Source organism: Hyperolius riggenbachi, chromosome 12, assembly GCF_040937935.1.
Source record: "Hyperolius riggenbachi isolate aHypRig1 chromosome 12, aHypRig1.pri, whole genome shotgun sequence".
In the NCBI taxonomy this organism is placed as follows: Eukaryota; Metazoa; Chordata; class Amphibia; order Anura; family Hyperoliidae; genus Hyperolius; species Hyperolius riggenbachi.
Genome location: NC_090657.1, coordinates 178,774,579 through 178,797,859, shown reverse-complemented (window position 1 = coordinate 178,797,859; position 23,281 = coordinate 178,774,579). Strand labels below are relative to the sequence as shown.

General features: G+C 44.7%; 1 protein-coding gene across 6 annotated transcripts in view; it reads left to right on the top strand.

Moving 5' to 3' along the window:
• Positions 1-23,281, top strand: part of RAD21L1 (RAD21 cohesin complex component like 1) — a 117,257-nt gene that overhangs the window by 80,550 nt on the left and 13,426 nt on the right. For 5 of the 6 annotated variants that reach the window (XM_068263508.1, XM_068263506.1, XM_068263507.1 and 2 more), the window contains exons 5-7: positions 35-138; positions 9,666-9,830; positions 14,356-14,487. In XM_068263508.1, the coding sequence (XP_068119609.1) occupies positions 35-138; positions 9,666-9,830; positions 14,356-14,487 (401 nt within the window). The remainder of the gene's footprint in view (positions 1-34; positions 139-9,665; positions 9,831-14,355; positions 14,488-23,281) is intronic. The other variant, XM_068263509.1, reaches the window with a different exon arrangement.

The window sequence follows — 23,281 nt, the reverse complement described above, 5'->3', positions numbered from 1 at the left end:
ATTCAGTAACGCGTTTATTTGTTTTTTTTGACAGTGAGATTGATGAAGTTGATCATTTCATCCTGCACCAGAGCCGACCAGAAGACATTCTAATGAAAGAGGATTATGGGGGACAAATGGTGCTTCATGACAGCTTCGGTGAGAACTTAATTAAATAATGTTATAAACTACACAATTCCTATTCCCTCATCCCTTCATATTAAGATGAATTCTAGATTTTTTTTAAATTTTGTTTGGGGGGGAGGAGGGGGATGTTGTCTGCACAAAAGGCACTCTTTTATAGTGTCCACACATGGTACAATTTTTTCTTTTTTTCTTTGATTAGATAATTTTATTTGATTATTCAGATAGATCGACTCTAAACATATTTCCAACATGTCCGATCGGATTCTTATGGACAAGAAAACGGGATAATCGTTTATTTTCTTGATTAAAGAAAAAAAAAAGATTCTTATTGACTTTCGTTCCATTTAATCATTTTGGTCGAAAAAATGGGAAAATAGAACATTTTTATTGTACCGTGCATGGGCACCATTACTGTTATCAGTGCCCTCAGTGCAGAGATCTTCTCACTTCTTGTCATTGGATTTAAAGTGCAACCAAGAGTGTGGCCAAGGGCCTCAGTGCACCAACAATGTCTGCGAGGGAGTCACAGACTCTGGACTAAAAGGATCTTTAGAGGTTTGATGGACCTCTTACCATACAGAAAATCCAGTCTGGACTCAACCCTTGAATAGAGATGCTTCTTCAATATTTGACTTTTATTTGTTAGTGGTGATACAGCATGATAAGAGCACAATGTTTTGGGCAATGTGCTTGACAAAGGGCATGTAGTCTGAAACATTGTGCTCTTATCATGCTGTATCACCACTAACAAATAAAAGTCAAATATTGGAGAAGCATCTCTATTCAAGGGTTGAGTCCAGATTGGATTTTTTGTATGGACTGCAAGAATTTAAAGTGCCCTTTACATAAACTTAGTCAAGTCAATAGCCAGGGGCATAACTAGAAACCACTGGGCCCCCCAGCAAAACTTTGAATGGACCCCCCCAGCTGTAGCTGGAGGGGGGGGAGTGATGATGGTAGCCTGAGGTGAGGAAATGGGGAGTTGGGGGCCCCCTCCCCACTGCTGTTTGTACCTGTTGCTCCCCCTTCCTGTGCTGCATCCCCTCCTTCCCCTAAAAATGGCTACGGAGAGCCCAATAGCCAGGGGCCCCCCCTCAGGCTTCTCCCCCTAAGGGCCCCCTGCGGCTGCATCCCTTGCAGGGGCTATTGTTACACCCCTGTCAATAACCAATGAGTGTATGAGTTTCAGAGCTATACTCCTGCAGTGTTTCTCAAACCTGTCCATGAGACTCCCCAACAGTACATGTTTTTCAGGCAACCTTCCCTATGCAACGGTGGGGTAATTAGTGTTTCAGCTACATGGAATCCACCTAACTGAGACACTAATTACCCCACCTGTACATAGGTGAAGTTGCCTGCAAAACCTGCAACACTGGTGAGTCACAAGGACAGATTTGAGAAACGCTGCTTTAGACAATTGCTGCTGCTAAGTGGGCAGAAGTAAGACCCTTCCCTTTGATTTTACAAATAATATGATGGAAGGTGTTACTGACCAGCTGGGAATCAAGGACATCGGCTTACCTTCCTCTAAATTCCACTTACACATGCTCCAATTTCCAGATCTGGTAAAAATTCAGATGAGCAGTTCTCATCTTTTTTTGGGGGGGGGAGGGGCACAATCTATTAGCTCTTTTATGGCAGCCACTGCCCAAATGCGTATCCTCACATTGTACAAAGGCCGCCAATGTTTACACTAGTGTCCTTGGGACAGTGTCTGGTTCTTTTGCTCTTCAATTACCCCGGCTGATATTTATGTAGTATCTTTGATGGACAAGCAATGGTTCCATTTATACAAATTCTACAGTTTGTACTTGAAAAAGGGCTAGTGGAAGCCTGAAACGGACTGGTGCCGTCCCACTATATAACATTGTTGGAACATATTGGTCTGCCCATGAAGCCTCTACTTGAGAAATTGTTGGAAGCTTTTTGAAAATACTTATCTTTTTTGTAATCTAAAGGAATATTTTCAGGGGCGTTGCTAGGATCCTAAAGCCCAATCTATACCATACAATTTTTTGACTGATTCAATTCAATCCAACGTGTCCAATCGGGATTTGATTCGATTTAATTTGCCATTGTTTTGCAATGGCAAATTGAATCCACTCCCGATCGGACATGTCCGATTGAATCGAATCAATGAATCGAATCGGACAAAAAATTGTATGGTGTAGATGGAGCTTAAGAGATCCAGGGCACTTTAGGGCACTACAGCTGAAAAATGGGTGTCACCATGTAACAGAATGTGAATGTGCTCATGGGTGGAGCCAAATTTACATGAGCTTAAAGGACAACTGAAGTGAGAAGAATATGGTGGCTGCCATATTTATTTCCTTCTAAACAATACCAGGTGCCTGGCAGCCCTGCTGATCTATTTGGCTGCAGTAGAGTTTGAATAACAGCAGGAACAAGCATGCTGCTAATCTTGTCAGATCTGACGATGTCAGATACACCTGATCATACTTGTTCAATGTTTATGGCTAAAGGTATTAGCGGCAAAGGAGCAGTAAGACATCCAGACAACTATAATTGCTTTAAAGGAAATGCATATGGCAGCCTCCATATCCCTCTCAATGCAAAGAAAAAGAGAGAGGAACACCGAGAGCCCAATATAGTGTAGTATGTACAGTAATGGGTAATGAGAGGTATATAAATTAATATACTCACAAGTCAGGGTTACCGTATAGGTAACCACTGTATAGGCAGGAGAGGAGATTAGACCTGTCCTCACTCAGGATTAAGATGTCACTCTCTGTAGATAGGGAGAAGAAAAGGGGGATTCAACCCCTCCACCAGAGGTGGATGCTGATATTGTAAGGAGAACAGAAATGTATTAAAAGCTTTAAAATTCCTCGGGAGGCGGTGGTGGACTCATCTCCCCGAAGTAGACCTAATACCGTCAATTTTAATACAAACAGGTTTATTTATATACTCCAATAGACAGTGCAACGCATTTTGCAGGTATATTCCCGCTTCCTCAGGCAATAACAAATAGGAGTACACACAGTACAGTCTCAAGGTCACGATAATCGTCTCTGTACTCCTATTTGTTATTGCCTGAGGAAGCGGGAATATACCTGAGAAACGCATTGCGCTGTCTATTGGAGTATATAAATAAACTTGTTTGTATTAAAATTGACGGTATTATGTCTACTTCGGAGAGATGAGTCCACCACCGCCTCCCGAGGAATTTTAAAGCTTTTAATACATTTTATTCTTTTGGCACCTCCGTTCTCCTTTCCATATCCCTCTCACTTGAGTTGTCTTTAACAGGGGTCTAAGTAGGCCTGCCCAGCAAAATGTTGGCTGAAGCCCTCTCTCCATTAACCACTTCCCTACCACGCTATTTTGTGCTGATCGGTGCTGCGTGGGCTCTCCAGCCCGCAGCACCGATCAGCTAGCAGCCAGGCCGATCAGACTTCCCCCCTTTTTTCCCCACTAGGGGGATGTCCTGCTGGGGGGGTCTGATCGCCGCCGGCTGCTTGCGCTTGCGGGGGGGGGGGGCTCTTCAAAGCCCCCCTCCGCAGCGCTTCCTGGCCTCCTTCCCCTTCCCTCCCTCTCCCTCCCCCTGTGAGCGGCGCAGGACGGATTTCCGTCCTGCGCCTGATGGGATAGGCTTTAGCCTATCAGATGCTGGTGATCCCCGGCCAATCAGAGGCCGGGGATCACCGATCTCCTCTACGGCGCTGCTGCGCAGCAGCGCCGTATACATGTAAACACCTGGGAAGGTCTTCCCCGTGTGTTTACATTTACCCTGCGAGCCGCCGATCGGCTCGCAGGGTGTTCACGGAGACTCCCTCAGTGAACTGACATGGAACGGCCGCTCATACGAGCGGCCGTTTCCATGGAATACACTTCAGGATTCAGGGGCGTGTATATACGCTCCGAGAATCCGGAAGTGGTTAATATAAATAAAAAACCGAAAACGCAGCATATCACATAAATAGGCAGTGTCACTTAAAGTGAACCAGAGCTGAAAATGAAAAAGATTTTATACATACCTGGGGCTTCCTCCAGCCCCAAACCACCTGGATCGCTCCCACGCCGCCGTCCTCCGCTGGCCGCACCTACGAGAACCGGGTCCCCGCACTTCCGTCAGTCTAGTGTAAGAGTAAGCACTTCTGCGTAGGCTGGCTCTGATGACGTCAGTGACGGGACCCGATTCTCATAGCTGCGGCCAGCGGAGGACGGCGGCGTGGGAGTGATTTTCAGGTGGATGGGGCTGGAGGAAGCCCCAGGTATGTATAAAATCTTTTTCATTTTCCCGTCTCTTGTTTCCTTTAAACATAACTGGGCCCGTAAATGCAGTCACTTAAACTGAAATTTATCAGCTGGAATGTAAGGGGAATGAATGACCCTATGAAGAGGCATATGATCCTTAATTATCTTAATAGACACAGGCCAGACGTGGTTGCGCTTCAGGAAACCCACATCACCGGAGGGAAAATAATGGCATTAAATCGGGGATGGGTTGGATGGTCTTATCACTCCACCTTCTCCCAGTACTCACGCGGAGTCTCCGTCCTGATCAAAAAAACATTGCAATTTCAACCATTACACGTAAAAAATGATCAGTTCGGTAGATTTAATTTTATACATTGTAGGATAAACGGAACTGAAATACTCCTGTTTAATATATACATCCCCCCTCCATATAGTGCCATGGTGCTGCAGGAGGGAGTTAAATTTGCTACACAACATCAATGCGCTCAGGCACTGTGGATGGGGGACTTCAATACAGTGGCCAACGCCTATCTTGACAGGATCCCCCCTCGCCTGGATAAACCCACCTCATTTGCAAATTTGACAGTAGAGATGGGATTAACAGATGTATGGCGTAACTTTAACACGCAGGGTAAACTATATACGTGCCACTCTGCCACTTTTAAAACCTCCTCACGGCTGGACTATTTTCTGGCATCACGTATCACTCTGGGGTGTGTGGTGGAGGTTGGCGCGCTGCCACGCCTGGTATCTGATCACTTGCCAATAACCCTTTCCCTGGACTGGGGCTCAAAGTCACCTTTCCAATTTTGGAAATTGAACCCCTTCTGGCTGGAACTAATAAACACGCATGATCAAATAACCACACACTTAGACAGTTTTGTGTTTGACCACAGGGACGAGGAGGACATACTTCTGGTATGGGAAACATTTAAAGCTTGCATTAGAGGCGAAATGATTCATGCTGTAGGTGCCTGTAAGACTAACTCAAAGCAACGTGAGGCAGACCTTATTAAAAAAATTGACCATGCTAAAACTCAATATATACATAATCCCTCTTCTACCACCTTGGCTGCTTGGCAGATGCTAGAGCGACAGCATAAAACACTAATAGACGAGATTACCAAAAGCAAGCTCTTCTTTAACAAGCAGGCTCACTTTGAGCAGGGTGAGAGAGCAGGTACACTGCTAGCTAGAATCTCAAAGATCTACACCTCCACTCCTGTAATCACCCATATCAGTGACACTACTGGCTCTCCAGTCTTCGGCTCTGCTGACATCAATGCAGTCTTTTATAATTACTACAAGTCCCTATATACTAGTAAAACCTTGGCGTCACAGACGGACTCTGAGATCTTCCTGTCCGAGATAGTTCTCCCTAGACTGACCCCAGAACAGGCAGAGATTCTAGATGCTCCGATTACCCAGGATGAGCTATCCACTGCAATAGCAAGCTTCCCCAATAAAAAAGCCCCAGGCCTGGACGGCCTTCCCATAGAGGTCTATAAAAAATATGCAGATTCCATTATACCTCTACTGCTACAAACCTTCGAAGCGGCTTTTGAAGCAGGTCACCTCCCCTCCTCCATGACAGAGGCCCTCATTGTTGTTCTACCCAAACCTGGCAAGGACCCCCTCATTTGCGATTCGTATCGCCCAATCTCTCTTCTTACAGCAGACGTCAAAATCCTAGTAAAGGTGTTGGCAATTAGATTAAACTTAGTAATTTCAACACTAATCCACCCTGACCAAACCGGCTTTATGCCTGGCAAAAACACGGCAATAAATATTCGACGTCTAATGACCAATTTACAGGCCAACCATTCTAACTCTGGTCGTAGAGTTGTCGCCTCTTTGGACATGGCCTAAGCATTCGACACTGTTGAATGGCCCTACCTCCGGGCGGTCCTTGCCAGGTTCGGTTTTGGAGAGGTATTCAGCAAATGGGTTAAATTGCTATATCAGTCTCCCAGGGCAAGGGTGGGCACGAATGGGTGGATCTCGGAGTCCTTCTCTCTAGGTCGGGGAACTAGGCAGGGGTGCCCTCTATCACCCCTACTCTACGCCCTAGCTGTAGAACCCCTGGCCTGTCGCATTAGAGCCAATCCCAGGATACATGGATTCCGTACAGAGCACTCGGAAGAAAAGGTCAGTTTGTACGCGGACGACACAATTTTATTTTTGGGGGACCCGGGCACCTCTCTTGTGGCCGCACTGGACACGATAGAGGAATCCGGCTATTACTCCGGTCTTAGGTTAAATAAATCCAAATCAGTCCTGATGTACCTAGACGCCCCCCCCCACACCTCAGTCCCAAATGTCTACTCCATTGCAAGTAGTACAGTCCTTTAAATACCTTGGAGTGCTAATTCATCCGAACCCCAAGCAATACATGGCGTTGGAAATACTACCCCTTATTAACTTTGTGCAGGTAAAATGTAAGGCCTGGTCCAAACTATACTTATCGGTAGTGGGTAGAATAAATCTGGTAAAAATGGTACTACTCCCCAAGCTTCTATATGTCCTTCACCATTCCCCTATCTACATACCACTTTCAATCTTTAAGAAATTTAGGGTCATTATCCTATCTTTTGTGTGGAACTGTAAGAGACCTCGAGTTAGGTACTCTCTCTTGATAAACCCCAATGGCCTGGGTGGCTTAGCCCTTCCATCTATTCAGCACTATTACTTTGCTGCACAGATTCAGCACATAGCAGCATGGTTCTCCACCGAAAATGCCTACAACCCTGAAGCTTTGGGATATGATAGTGACCTAACAAAAGAGAGCGTTGCCCTGGATATTCTACGTGAGCATATCCCCTCAAAAAAATCGCACAACACGATTCTAGTGCAGGCCTGTACCGTTTGGAGAAGAGTGGGAGGCCTTTACTCCTCCACTAAATATGACTTTCACACCCCTTTGTGGCACAACCCACGGTTTTCTGAGTTCGGCTCCATCCCAGACCCAATTTTCTGGGAAAGGGCTGGAGTCGTATTCCTAGGCCACATAGTGACTGGGCAGAGCTTGACGACATTTGGCGCCCTGATAAAACTCCACCCCACAATTGCATCCCACCACTTTCGATACTTACAGTTAAAACATGCTTTCCAGACGCAATTTAAAAATTTACCTATACACATAGAACCCCATAAAGTACTGCATTTAATTGAAAACGGCCCAGCTAAACACCAAATAGGAGACATTTACAAAGAACTAATAGAAAGTGGAGCCTGTGAACGCACTCTAGTGTCTAAAGAAAAATGGTTAAGTGAGGGACTAGACTTGGAAGACGACGACTGGGATGAGGCCCTAGAAGCAGTCAAAAAAGTCTCAGTGTGTATTAAAGACCGTGCCACCCAGCTATACATCTTACACCAGGCATACCTCACCCCGTCCCGGGTGGTCAGATACAATGCTAATGCCAGTAAGTTATGCCCAAAGTGTGGATTCGACTCCCCTTCATTTTTCCATTTAATCTGGAGCTGCCCTCAAATAGTCGTTTTCTGGAAACAAGTAATAAAGTTTCTTCATGACAAGATGGGATCTCCAGTAACCCTGGACCCAATCTTATGTGTATTGGGTGTCATCCGAGATGAGGGTCTACAACCTTGTACTAAGTCATTTGTTTGTGAAGCCTTGTTTGCGGCGCGGCAGGAGATAGCCCTGCGTTGGCTGTCTCCTGTGGCGCCGCCTCTTTCCAGCTGGATTAAACGCTTGGATGATGGATTGCCCTATAAAAAGCTGGTTTATACACACAGGGGTCGAACACCTCAATTTCATCTAATCTGGGATCAGTGGGAAAACCGCAAATAGTCCCCAGTTTCCCCAACCTACTATGCCTACCACATCACTGCCTACCAGAGGTGTGCCACTTTGTATCCTAAATTGTGGTTATATAACAATACCCGTAATATATAAGGCACACTCTGACGTATTTTAACGTCCCAGCGGGTTATGTCTCCCCCCTGCCGTTCTCTGGTACTCTCTAAACTACACCTCACCAGCTTATTTTCCCCCTTATGTTAAACTTTGCTGTTATTAATGATGCCATTATACCTGTTGACATTTGTTGACTTTGCTGTAACTAGATGTTCAAAACGTGACATGTATTCTTGGTCTGTGCAAGTGGCTTTACATACAACTGTTCTTTACATCCTGTGATTGCAGTTTTTGCCTGTACATGTATTATATGCTTAATAAACTTTTCTGATTAAAAAAAAAAAAAAACATAACTGGGCAGAGTTACCTGGCTTCTGTGCTGGCTCTTATGTCTTTCTGCTTTTCTGCCAGGTTGTCTCACATTCCCCTCATAGCATTCCCTGACTTTCTAGTGGACCCTCTCCCATGCTCCCACGGACCCTCCACTGGAACACCACAACTCCCAGCATGTCCCCATAGAAGAACCACAACTCCCTGCATGCCACCATAAAAGCATTACAGCACCCAGTACATAGAAGCACCACAGCATACCCCCCATTGATGCACCACAGCTGCCAGCATGCTTGCCATTGAGGCACCACCACTCCCAGCATGCCCCATAGAGTCTCCACAGCTCTATAGGGGTATGCTGGAAGCTGTGGTGCATCTATGGCGATATCATGGGAGCTGTGGTGCCTCAATGGGGCATGCTGGGAGCTGTGGTGCATCAATGGGGGAATGCTGGGTGCTGTGGTGCTTCTATGGGTGCAAGCTGGATGCTCTGGTGCCTCTATGGAGTATGCTTGGTGCCATGCTGGGTGTCTCTATGGGGCATGCTGGGTGCAGCTGCAGGTGAGTACTGCTCCTCGCTGCCGGAGTCTGCCTGGGGGACATCTGGGGCACTCCAGAATAGATCTGGGACATGTGCCACTGATCTATGGGGCTAGCAACGCTCCTGACTTTATTGTTGTTTTTACTAAGTATCCCCTTTTATTCACCATTGGTCAAGCTGAGATGTGGTGTTCACTCCCTTGGAATGTACTTATCTCTTTTGTACAATTATTATTGCTCAACTCATGGCTACCAGCAGAAAGGGCAGATAGACACGCCCACCTTATTTATTTATACAACACCGACATCTTCCGTAGCGCTCTACAATGTACAAAAACACACAATAATGGGGAGCATAGATCCATGAGCAGTTCAACACACTGTACACCTAATAGATGTCACTAGCTGTGAAAGTAACACCTACATCTGTGGCAGCTTCCCAAGTTATGATATGATCCCTAGGTCACATGACTGAGTTTTTCAAAGGCAATTTCTCTGGAACAGTAGGGCTGTAAGAATTCTAGGATTTTTAATGCTGCATTCAAATACTCGCATGTCTACTCCATAGGGGGCCTGGATCCAATGCGACAGGAGTTCCACGGAGAGGGAAGTTTGGAACCAAATACCAACAGCTTCCTGCCTGACAATAGTTTTGTCAGTATGGATGCAGATAATGGAGATCTGTTAACTCAGGACTACTTTGGAGATGAATTTGCAGATGCAGATTTTTTTGGTATGATGTTACTACATTAGTGTATGAAGTGAATAATGACTATAAGTAGTTACATTGTTGGCTTTGTAAACTTGCTGAATACAACACCTTATTAAAATATCAATGGTTGGTATCAAGAGATCCCTGTTATATTTTACGTATTTTGTCGGTCTAGTCTTCAAAAGACCTAGAAGATTTGGCATTATTAGGCATTTATAAGGTGCTGAATCCTCCAAGGCCAGAATAAACCAAAAAAATAGGAGAGTCTACTGAAACAGATTACAAAATTAATTGAACAATCATAGTACAACCATAGAAAATCCCCCCCCCCCCTTAAAAATATAAAAATAGTGATGCTCGGCCATATAACAGTTAGAACATCAGCTGATGCAGAAACAAAAAACCACATGCACACAAGCAACTGCACACACACTTCCACATTCATTGCTAGTTTATGCAATATGAAGTTCATGTAAGCAGATCTATTTATTGTATTTATAAAGCGTCAACATATTACACAGCACATGATGTTAAAGTCCCAAACAGTGCTGTAGCAGGGGGTCACTAAACGCCCGTTTCTAGTGTGAAACTGACTTGAAATTGTTACACAGTGAAGTGACACAAAGTAGTTTCTTTATATTGTCTTGACACTTTGAAGCATAGTGTGTCCTTTTTGGAGGAGTTCTAAATTTTCGATTCAGGTTCACTTTATAAGTGCCCTCTCATTGGTGAAAAAATGCCTCTTCGTGTATAGCTAGCTCTGGACAATGTGCAACCATGACTTTGACTGATACCATCAGTGTGTAGCAATTCTGTTGGGGTTGTATTAAAGAGAAACTCCAGTGAAAATAATGTGATTAAAAAAAAGTGCTTACTTTTTACAATCATTATGTATAAATGATTGTCAGTGTTTGCTCATTGTAAAATCTTTCCTCTCCCTGAAATGCATTCTGACATTTCATATGGTGACATTTTTACTTCTGGCAGGTGATGTCAGTGGAAGTAGCTGCTGCTTGTTTTTTTGGCAGCTGGAAACAACTGTTATTTCCCACAATGCAACAAGGCTCCTAGAGTGTGATGTCAGAACCATGGTCCTGACATCACACTGTGGGAGGGGTTTCACCACAAAATCAGCCATACAGAGCCCCGTGATGATCCGAGAAAATAAATAAATTTCTCATGGGAAAGGATGATATCAGCTACTGATTGGGATGAAGTACAATTCTTGGTTACGATTTTACTCTTTAAGTACTTTGCATTACAAATGTGATTTAAAGGATACGTCCAGGCAAAAAATAAATAAATAAATAATCCACCTACCTGGGGCTTCCTCCAGCCCCTGGCAGCCGTCCTGTGACCTAGCTGCAGGTCCGGTGGCACCCGGTCTCCTCCACTACAGATGCCGACCTCGCAAGGTCGGCTTTCTGGGTTGGCATCTTGTGCGCTCCACTGCGCAGGTCACGTGGTCGCGCTGACGTCATCTGGACGGTACTGTGCAGGCGCAGAACACTGTGCCTGCCCAGTACAGTCCTGATGACGGCAGCACTACCACGTGACCTGCTCGGTGAAGTGCGCAAGAAGCTGACCCAGAAAGCCGACCTCGACCTGACGAGGTTGGCATCTGCAGCGGAGGAGACCGGGAGCCACCGGAGCTGCGGCGAGGGCACAGGATGGCTGCCAGGGGCTGGGGGAAGCCCCAGGTACGTGGATTTTTTTTTGTATTTGCCTGGATGTATCCTATAACGCCCTACATTAGCTGAATGCGCGTTTTAGCCCCAAGTGAATAACATTACACTTATCCACAATTAACTAATTTGCCATACAATTGCTCAATCAGTTTATGTAGGTAAGCAGAAGACCTCTTCCTTGAATTGCATCACACTACTAAGCTTTGTGTCATTTGCAAAAGCTGTACCTTTTTTTTATATCTTCTATTGCTTATAGATCAATTAAACAGTAATGGTCTCAGTACTCAACCCTGTGGCACTCCATCCACTATGTTAAACCAGTCAATGCATTAATCACTGACAAGTCTCAAAACATGTTCTATAGTCCAGTTTTCTTTCCATTTACATACTGTTTATTGTAAAGCAATGTACACACTTTAGACTTTAGCCCCTCAAAACAACCTGATTATTTTGGAATATTGTTTGCTAACAGCTGCTTATAGACATGTTTGAGAGGAAGAGAAGCAATCAGTGATTCTGAGGGGAAATGGAATACCAATGTTTTGAAAATGTATGCTACCTCTGACTTACCATATTTTTCAGACTATAAGACGCTCCTGACCATATGACGCACCTAGGCTTAGAGGACAAAAACCAGGGGGAAATAATATACTAAACCTGGTGCATCCATGGTGAAGGGGCATCTAGTGGACTATGCCCCCTTTGTACCTCATGCCACCTTGTACCTCTTGTGTCTCAGTGTCCTCCTCTGTCCCCCTTGCATTCTCCTCTGTCCCCCTTGTGTCCTCCTGTGTCCCCCTTGTGTCCTCCTCTATGTCCCTTTGTGTGCCCCTTGTGTCATCCTCTATGTCCCTTTGTGTCCTCCTGTGCATGGGCACAGTACAGGGAGTGCCCGACATTGCGGTGGGTTGGAGGTTTGCATTCGGACTATAAGACGCAGTGGCTGTTTCCCCACTTTTGGGGGAGAAAAAGTGATTCTTCTAGTCCAAAAATTACAGTATTTGTTACTGGATATGGTGATCCAAAACAACCCTTGAAATGACTTTCATGCAATAGAAGCTCAACTTTAGGGCTCTTTCACACACAGCCGTTGCGTTAGAGGGGACGTTAAGGTCGCATAACGTTCCCCTAACGCAACACATGGTGGTGCTAATGGTGGACGCTAAATAGAGCAGCGTTGCGCGGCTCTTGGTGCGCCGTTATACTGTGGAGACCACGTGATCGGAACACTCTGCATCACGTGGTCCCGCTAGTGACGTCAGCACAGTGCAGTGAATAATAATTAGCCATGTGCCTACTCACAATAGACATTACTGCGCATGTGCACACAGTCTAACGCAGCCGAATACGAGTATAACGCACAGCACGCCGCACTTTCATTTAATGTGCTGCGTTATACTCCAATGCAACGTGGGCACTGTGAACAGCCCATTAATTTACTATTGCTGTGAGTTGGGCTGCGTTACAGGCTGCTGTAACGTCAGTCTGTAACGTCCAACTGTGAAAGCAGCCTTATCCCATTCAGGTTCCGTCGTTTTCACGTGAGAAATGTTCACCTCCCATTCATTAGCCTATAACTTTATCACTACTTATCACAATGAACTGATCTATATCTTGTTTTTTCCGCCACCAATTAGGCTTTCTTTGGGGGGGTACATTTTGCTAAGAGCCACTTTACTGTAAATGCATTTTAACAGGAAGAATAAGAAAAAAATGGAAAAATTCATTATGTCTCAGTTTTCAGCCATTATAGTTTTAAAATAATACATGACTCCATAATTAAAACTCACGTATTGTATTTGCCCATATGTCCCGGTTATTACACCGTTAAAATGATGTCCCTATCACAATGTATGGCGACAATATTTTATTTGGAAATAAAGGTGCATTTTTTCCATTTTGCATCTATCACTATTAACAAGTTTAAAATAAAAAAAATATAGAAATATTTCATCTTTACATTGATATTTAAAAAGTTTAAACCCTTAGGTAAATATTTGCATGTTTTTTTTTATTGTAATGTGTTTTTTTTTATAGTAAACATTTTATTTGGGTAGTTTTGGGAGGGTGAGAGGTAAACAATACATTTATAATGTAAATGTGTGTTAGTTTTTATTTTTTTTTACATTCAGTTGTAGTATTACTTTTTGGCCACAAGATGGCGGCCATGAGTTTGTTTACATGACGTCACTCTAAGCGTAACACACGCTTAGAGTGGCGCATCGGGGAGGGAACAGCCAGAAAAGGCGCAGCTTCCGAGAGAAGCTGTAGCTTTTTCAGCGGGGGAGAGGAATCAGTGATCGGGCACCATAGCCCGATACATTGATTCCGTGGCTACCGAATCCGCGGCCGGGAGTGCGCGCATGGTTCCTGGACGTAGTTTCTACGTCCAGGAACCAAGATAGGTTAAGCTAGGTACACACCATACAATTTTCTGTTAGATTTTCTCTAATGCTCAACACACACCATACAATCTTGGTTGTACAGATTTACCAAATCTATGTAGTATAAGGGCCAACAGATTGGAAATACCTTGAATGATTAATTGGATAAGCGCTTATACTACATGAAAGTGGTAAGATTGAACAACCAAGATTGTATGGTGTGTGTTGAGCCTTAGATTTACCTGCCAGATAGCTTTTTTCCATGTTGTAGGTAAATCTAACAGAAGAATCTAACAGAAAATGGTATGGTGTGTACCTAGCATTAAACTATATTTATCTGCTGAAAACTTTGATTCTCTGTTTTATACTGGTACTTGTACCGTATTATTAGCTTGGCAGTGTGGCTTTTAATTTGGCAGAGTATGTGATGGTGAATCCTAACTGTAATATCTCTTGTCGTTTTTTTTCCTTTAGCAGACAATGGACAGTTTCTGGAATACAGTTTCTTGGGCATGGATGCGAGTAAAGAGGTAACTCTGCCCGCCAGCCCTCTTATTGAAGAGCAGCAGCCTGAGAGTGAGGCTCAGATCCAATCTGTACATTCAGGTACATCCAGCTCCAAACTAAACATACAGATTAGATTTGGAAAGAGCAGTAAGGGGGTGGAAGCTCTTGAGCGTCTAATGGTATTTGTGCCACCTATATTGGGGAGTAGGTAGAGTTTTGTGATGTTTGTCTAGCTGTCCCAGTCATATCTAAGACTCACAACAAAGCCAAAAGGACAGAAAATAAGAGAGCAGGCCAGGCATGTCCAAAGTCCGACTGGGGGGGGAAGGGGGGCCAAATGGAGCCTGTTGAGCCTTTTCTGGTGTCCCCAAAGCTCTCTAGAGTTGTTAGTTCCATGCAGCCCGCAGGCCATAGCTGCATGCAGGGGCCATCTTGTATTGCTGCTCTACCTACCCCTTCCCCTTCCCCTTTGCTCGCCTGTAGGTTATCAGCCACCACTATACAGTGGAGGAAATAATTATTTGACCCCTCACTGATTTTGTAAGTTTGTCCAATGACAAAGAAATGAAAAGTCTCAGAACAGTAATGGTAGGTTTATTTTAACAGTGGCAGATAGCACATCAAAAGGAAAATCGAAAAAATAACCTTAAATAAAAGATAGCAACTGATTTGCATTTCATTGAGTGAAATAAGTTTTTGAACCATCTAACAATAAAAGGCTTAATACTTAGTGGAAAAACCCTTGTTTGCAAGCACAGAGGTCAAACGTTTCTTGTAATTGATGATTTTAGTTTGCACACATTTTAGGAGGAATGTTGGTCCACTCCTCTTTGCAGATCATCTCTAAATCCCTAAGGTTTCGAGGCTGTCTCTGTGCAACTCTGAGCTTGAGCTCCCTCCATAAGTTTTCTATTGGATTAAGGTCCGGAGACTGACTAGGCCACTCCATGACCTTAATGTGCTTCTTCTTGAGCCACTCCTTTGTTGCCTTTGCTGTATGTTTTGGGTCATTGTCGTGCTGGAACACCCATCCACGACCCATTTTCAGTTTCCTGGCAGAGGGAAGGAGGTTGTCGTTCAGGATTTCACGATACATGGCTCCGTCCATTTTCCCGTTAATGCGATTAAGTTGTCCTGTGCCCTTAGCAGAAAAACACCCCCAAAGCAAAATGTTTCCACCCCCATGCTTGACTATGGGAAACGGTGTTTTGGGGGTCATAGGCAGCATTTTTCTTCCTCCAAACACAGCGAGTTGAGTTAATGCCAAAGAGCTCTATATTGGTCTCATCAGGCCACAGCACCTTCTCCCAGTCACTCACAGAATCATTCAGGTGTTCATTGGCAAACTTCAGACGGGCCTGCACATGTGCCTTCTTGAGCAGGGGGACCTTGCGAGCCCTGCAGGATTTTAATCCATTGCGGTGTAATGTGTTTCCAATGGTTTTCTTGGTGACTGTGGTCCCTGCTAATTTGAGGTCATTCACTAACTCCTCCCGTGTAGTTCTAGGATGCTTTTTCACCTTTCTCAGAACCATTGACACCCCATGAGGTGAGATCTTGCGTGGAGCCTCAGAGCGAGGTCGATTGATGGTCATTTTGTGCTCCTTCCATTTTCGAACAATCGCACCAACAGTTGTCACCTTCTCTCCCAGCTTCTTGCTAATGGTTTTGTAGCCCATTCCAGCCTTGTGCAGGTCTACAATTTTGTCTCTGACATCCTTGGACAGCTCTTTGGTCTTTCCCATGTTGGAGAGTTTGGAGTCTGCTTGATTGATTGATTCTGTGGACAGGTTTCTTTTATACAGGTGACTAGTTAAGACAGGTGTCCTTAATGAGGGTGACTAATCGAGTAGAAGTGTCTAACCACTCTGTGGGAGCCAGAACTCTTAATGGTTGGTAGGGGTTCAAAAACTTATTTCACTCCATGAAATGCAAATCAGTTGCTATCTTTTATTTAAGGTTATTTTTTCGATTTTCCTTTTGATGTGCTATCTGCCACTGTTAAAATAAACCTACCATTGAAATGATACTGTTCTGAGACTTTTCATTTCTTTGTCATTGGACAAACTTACAAAATCAGTGAGGGGTCAAATAATTATTTCCTCCACTGTAGCTGTAGCAGCTATTGATAAGTAGCCGCCACTATGCCAGCAGCAATAACAGGCACTGATTAGCTGCTGCCTGTGTGCTAACTGCACACAGTATATGGGTTATTTCCCATGGAAATGTTTTATTTAACAAACTGTCACAGGCATAGGGCAGCCCCGCTCAGTGCGCACGCAGTGCGATGCGCCGGTAATAGGCGCATCGGGTGCCTCCGAAACGGCGCATCAATGCGCTGCTTCAGGGGCACCTGATGTGTCGTTTTACTGGGCAGCGGGTGTGACGTTATAGTCGCACCACGCATTATTACCGGCGCATCGCGCTGCGTGCGCACTAAGTGGGGCTGTGCGCGATGTGTGGGTGCAAACCACTTAACTCCGTGGTTTGCGCCCACTAGCTCTTAAAGCTCACTAACCAGCTTGGCGCCGGTTAGTGAATCAGGCTCTTAGTGTACTAAACTGTAATCAGCAAAAATTGTGTTAAAAGAGGAGCTGTCAGCCTTACTTTCTCAGGAAAAAAAATACACATATATGTAGATAAATACTTGCTCTACTTATATAACATGTATTGCACTGTCCACATTTTGATTTTATTGTTGTTTTCTACAGTAAAAAAAGAGAAAATCCTTCTTAGCATTTCCCATATTAACTGTGGCTATTTTGAAGCCAATCCTGATGTAATTTTCCTCCCTTAATCTCCTCTGCCTGATTTGCCCGCCCTTCACTATAGAAAGTGCATTGTCTCAGCATGGGAAATATTGGCCAATCAGAGAGGAACAGAGGTGAGGGAGGGGAAAACAGCAGGAAAAGAGGCTTCAGCCAATCAAGCTGCATTAAGTGTGAGCGGAAGTAGAGAAGCAAAAAAAAGGACAACCCAGCATGCCCTGCAACTTCCTTTTTGTGCACCAAATTTTGTGTGTACCAAATAAGAGTCAGGTAAACTGGGGAGTTATCATTTATCAACAAGAAAAGTAATAGTGATTTTAACTTTAGTGTTGCCTGGTTAGCATCCTAATTACTGGTTTACCAGATAAAAATAAAGAATTGATTTTTGATTTTATGCCCGACAGTTTCACTTTAAGTTCGCTAGTTCAACCCCCTAGAACTCGAATGAAAGGCCAAATGGCCCTTGGCTTAAAAGAGCGTCATGAGCATAGCACTCCCAGCCATGAGTGCGCAATGAGTTAGCGCCGCCTGGCACTGATTGGCCAGGCTGTGCAGGGGTCTGGGGCGGGGGGGGGGGTGGCTCGGCACGGCGGGTAGCGGAGAATCGGCGGCGAGCGGCGGCGATCGCGTACTACTCGCAGCTTGCAAAGTGCTAGCTGCGTGTAGGAAAAAAAAATTATGCAGTAACTGAGTTCGGGATAACCGGCAAGGAGGTTAAACAATAATAAGGTGTAATGCATTAGAAGTAAATAAGCCTGTGAGCATGGTGGTATGGTAGATGGCCTACAGTACACTTATGGCTCTAGGCCCCGCATATGATACCCGCCCCAGGCCTCACGTTTAGAGATGCCTCAAACCTCCGATTTTAGGTTTGCGAACCTCGAATGCGAACTTCCGCAAAAGTTTGCGAACCCGTGAACTTTGCTAACCGCAATAGACTTCAATGGGCAGGCGAACTTTCAAAACTACAAACACTAATTTTGGCCACAAAAGTGATGGAAAAGATGTTTCAAGGGGTCTAACACCTGGAGGGGGGCATGGCGGAGTGGGATACATGCCAAAAGTCCCGGGGAAAACTACTGATTTGAGGCACAGCAGGGTTATAATCCCTAAAGGGCAGAAATCACATTGCATTCCAAAACTGGAGGCATAAAGTGCTTTAAAACATCTTGTGTGTGTATACATCAATCAGGTAGTGTAATTAGTGTACTGCTTCACACTAACAGACCAAACTCACTGTGTAACGCACCGCTAACAGCTGTTTGTGTAGTGATGGCCATGCTGGACTGGTGCGCACCATGGCGAGATTGCTCTTCCTCAGTGATGTCAGGTTAGATAATGTCTGACTGCCTTATCAACTTTCGATGTTTTTTTCTCTACCATTGTTAAAGCTTACATCTATTTTTTTTAATTACTTTTTCTGCTGTCTTTTCTGTCTGTCCTTCAACGAGAATCTGTTATGGAGGGCAAGTCTGCCATTCATTCAACTGTGTGATAAACTTTCCATATTACTTTCTCAGTACCATGGTGACCATGGGTAATGGCCGGGGAATCGGGGTTCGATTCCGGTACGGAGTGGGAACTTGAGAAACGGCTACCACCACACATCCAAGGAAGGACCCAATGTGCTGTATAAGTAATGTACCTGCCCTGACCGTGCTTTGCAGACCAATCATCTGTAGTCAGATGGACCCTTGACCCAACGCTGTGTGCCAGAGATGACACCACTTGCCTTTCAATATCACGGTACAGTTTGGGTATCACCTTTTTAGAAAAATAATTGCGGCCTGCTATCTTCCACTGCGGTGTCCCAATCGCCACCAATTTTTGGAAAGCCTTAGAGTCCACCAGCTGGTATAGGTAACAGCTGGCTAGCTAACAGTTCCGCCAAGCCAGCTGTCAGACGCCGGGCAAGGGGGTGACTGGCAAACATTGGCTTCTTCCGCTCAAAGATTTCCTTAACGGACACCTGGCTGCTGTGGGCAGAGGAGCAGGAACGGCTACCACCACACATCCAAGGAAGGCAGCAGGAACGGCACGCAAGTCCCGACTCAGGGAGGTAGTGACGAAAAATAATACAGGAGGACTCTTTTGAGGCCCTGCTGTATAATGATGAGACGAATACACTTTAAATCCTTTAACGAGAATCTGTTATGGAGGGCAAGTCTGACATCCATTCAAGTGAAAGGTATGCACTGACTGCCAGGTATAATACAATGTGCAGTCACAGATGCAGTAAAAGGTATTCAGTGACTGCTGGTATAACAATGTGCAGTCACATAGGTGCAGTGAAAATGGATGCACTGACTGTTGGTATATAAAACAGTGTGCGGTCACACAGATGCAGTGAAAGGTATGCAGTGACTGCTATATAAAACAGCGTGCGGTCACACAGGTGCAGTGAAAGGTATGCACTGACTGCTGGTATATAAAACAACGTGCGGTCACACAGATGCAGTGAAAGGTATGCAGTGACTGCTATATAAAAAAGCGTGCGGTCACACAGGTGCAGTGAAAGGTATGCACGGACTGGTATATAAAACAGCGTGCGCTCACACAGGTGCAGTAAAAGGTATGCACAGACTGGTATATAAAACAGCGTGTGGTCACACAGGTGCAGTGAAAGGTATGCACGGACTGGTATATAAAACAGCGTGTGGTCACACAGGTGCAGTAAAAGGTATGCACAGACTGGTATATAAAACAGTGTGCGGTCACACAGGTGCAGTGAAAGGTATGCACGGACTGGTATATAAAACAGCGTGCCATCACACAGGTGCAGTGAAAGTTATGCACTGACTGCTGGTATGTAAAACCGCGTGCGGTCACACAGGTGCAGTGAAAGGTATGCACGGACTGGTATATAAAACAGTGTGCCATCACACAGGTGCAGTGAAAGGTATGCATGGACTGGTATATAAAACAGCGTGCGGTCACACAGGTGCAGTGAAAAGGTATGCATGGACTGGTATATAAAACAGCGTGCCATCACACAGGTGCAGTGAAAGGTATGCATGGACTGGTATATAAAACAGTGTGCGGTCACACAGGTGCAGTGAAAAGGTATGCATGGACTGGTATATAAAACAGCGTGCGGTCACGCAGGTGCAGTGAAAGATATGCACGGACTAGTATATAAAACAGTGTGCAGCAGTCACACTAGGCACTGAATGTGCTGGGCCTGGCACAGTATAGCAATTAGCAGCTGCGACAGACAGGGCTGTATATGCAGTGTCAGTGGGCCACACACGAAAAAAAAAAAACACATCACAAGAACATTAGCTCTCAAAAGAGCTGTTTTGGGGTGCTTTTCATCAACAAATATCAGCAAGGAGCAAGCTAACAGACCTCCTAACCATCGCTTTCCATATCTCTCCAATGTCTCTCCCTTCTCTCACTAATACTGCAGCACACAGAGTGAGAACATGGCTGACGCTCCAGGAGGGAGTGCAGCCTGATTGGCTGCCATGTGTCTGCTGACTGTGATGTAGAGCCTAGGTTCTCAACGTGTGGTACGTGTACCCCAGGGGGTACTTCTAATGGTTTCAGGGGGTACTCGGGCTTTATATACTTAACCAAGAATAACAAATTTAGAGTTTTAGAAAATGATAAATCTTATTTAAACCACACCAAATTAGTGTTTTAGCTAATTAAAAGCAATAGGAAATGCTTGGAAACAGTTTCGAACCAATTATAATGTACAACGATTAAATATATATTTGTCAAGGGGTACTTGTGATAATGTTTACTATGCTAGGGGGTACTTGGTGAGTACAGGGTTTTAAAAGGGGAACATACCAATAAAATGTTGAGAAACACTGATGTAGAGGGTCAAAGTTTAGCCCAATGATATAGTATAGGGGTGGGTCGAACTCCCATAAAGTTTGCGTTCGAACGCGAACTTGCGATGTTTGCGCAAATAAGTTTGCATGCGAACCGTTCGGGCCATCTCTATTTACGTACTCTAAGGCCGCCTCTGCCTGGATACATTCCTATATTTTATCCTTGGAAAAAAAAATTGATTCTAATGATCTCAAAAGTTTGGACTCGTTGGAATTAAAATTATTGGTGGACTTTTTAGGGCGTGTCAGCTTGAATTGCCCCGCCTTTCACACACTTTGACCTGACCGGTGTGAAAAGTTACTATTGTTGGCAATTGCTCTTGTTTGTCTGTGGAGAACATGGACCCTCTGAGTATATGATCTCCCCACAGACATAACTATACTGGACTTACTCTCTGATCATAGTCCTAGAGGTATTTACAAAATCTCACTAATACTATAAATGCGAAAGTTTGGATGTTTGTTACTCAATCATGGAACAATGGCTGAATGGATTTGAATGAGATTTGGCACACACATAGTAAATTACCTGTAATAACAACATATAGGATACTTTTTTTTTATCCCCATAACCAAAAAGTGGACGGAGACAAATACAAATTTGACTGTGAAAATGTAAACTGCAGCCATTCTTACACTGTTAATGGTAGGGTAAGGGTTCTTAAACTTTGCACAGCTGGTCACTGGGTGACTGGGATTAATATTCAGAAAAGTGTGTGGAGCCTACAAAAGCCAATCAAAAGTAATTGTGTGTTAGGGTTATAAAAAAATGGGCGGAGCCAACACCAGCCAAATGCATACCCGGGCAACGCCGGGCCATCAGCTAGTGAATAATAATGCAAAAACTGTGATGTGTCTACTAAGGTTCACTGTGGCAAACCTTACATTTTATATAAAGGAAAGAAGCAAGTCATTATGTGAGAAATATACGTAGTAGTGGGGGATTCGGGGACCGGCCCAGCATTTATGTAATGGGTGCTTTTTAGTGATTATGTTTTTTTTAAAGATCCCAAATAGCCACTTTGCTGTCTGAATGATAAGCCTTCTGTATGAATTGTGTCACCCAGCTGCAGCTATGGGCTGTATGTGCCCAGGGCCAGATTTTTTTTGAATAGGGTAAATCAATGTAAATGGCTTTGGTTGACCTTCGTCATACTAACGGAGCTTCATTCTAACAGCTTCCTGGTTCCTAAAGGTCATTTGTCATCTGTGAGTGGCTGCATGCAGTCAATACATGCCAGTTAATCAGTATATTCTGTCAGCTGTGCAAAGGCACATACTGGAGCCACGCTGATGCAGTCTGTATGTTGGTTCAGGAGTCAAGTGGCCAATGTAGGAAGATTTAAATCAGGACGATACAGTTGGCTAACTTAACCACTTGAGGACCGCAGTGTTAAACCCCCCTAAAGACCAGGCACTTTTTTTTTTGTACTGGGCTGTGCAGGCTTTTCAGCCTCCTGCACATCCCAGTTAAGGAGTATGGCGATCGGACTCACCTCCTATTTTTATCACTAAGGGGACATGCTGCTGGAGGGGTCCGATCGCCGCGGTCACTTTTATTTATTTTTTTTCTTCAGCCTCTTAGATGCTCTCATTGCTGCTGTCCCTCTCCCTCTCCTTCCCTCCTCCCCTCTGCCTGTACAATTGAGCAGGACGAAGATTCGTCCTGCTCTCCGCCTCTTATAGGCATCTGCCTATGAGAGGAGGGCGATCCCCGGCCAATTAGAGGCCGGGGATCGCCAATCTTGTACAGCGCTGCTGGAGACCGCAGCGCTGTACGCATGTAAACAAAGGGGATTTCTTTCCCTTTTCGTTTACAAGCAGCCTGCTAGCCGCGAATGGCGGCTAGCAGGCTAATCACGGAACTCTGTTCTGTGAAGGGCCAGGGAACGATCGCGCTGCGTTCCCTGGGAAACTGCAGCCCCAGGACTTGACGCCAATTGGCGTTAGGCGGTCCTGGGGCTGCCGCCGTGGTCACGCCCATTGGCGTGAGGCGGTTGTAAAGTAGTTAAAGAGCGATTGACATCCATAAAATAAAATTCCTATTACCCACTGCTCTGTGTTTATTATGTAGTCTACATCCTGACCCTGCATTGCAAGCATTCCAATATAATCATAAATGTGTCTTCTGTAATGAATATTCTCTCAGACAGCCTGGCTTTATTCTGGTACATTGTCGGGGAGAGGGAAGCTTGCTATCTTCGCTTCTCCTTTCCCACATTCCTGCTCTTTGCGGATTGGCTGAGGACAGTTCAGGGTGACACAAGGCTGAGAAGAGAAATA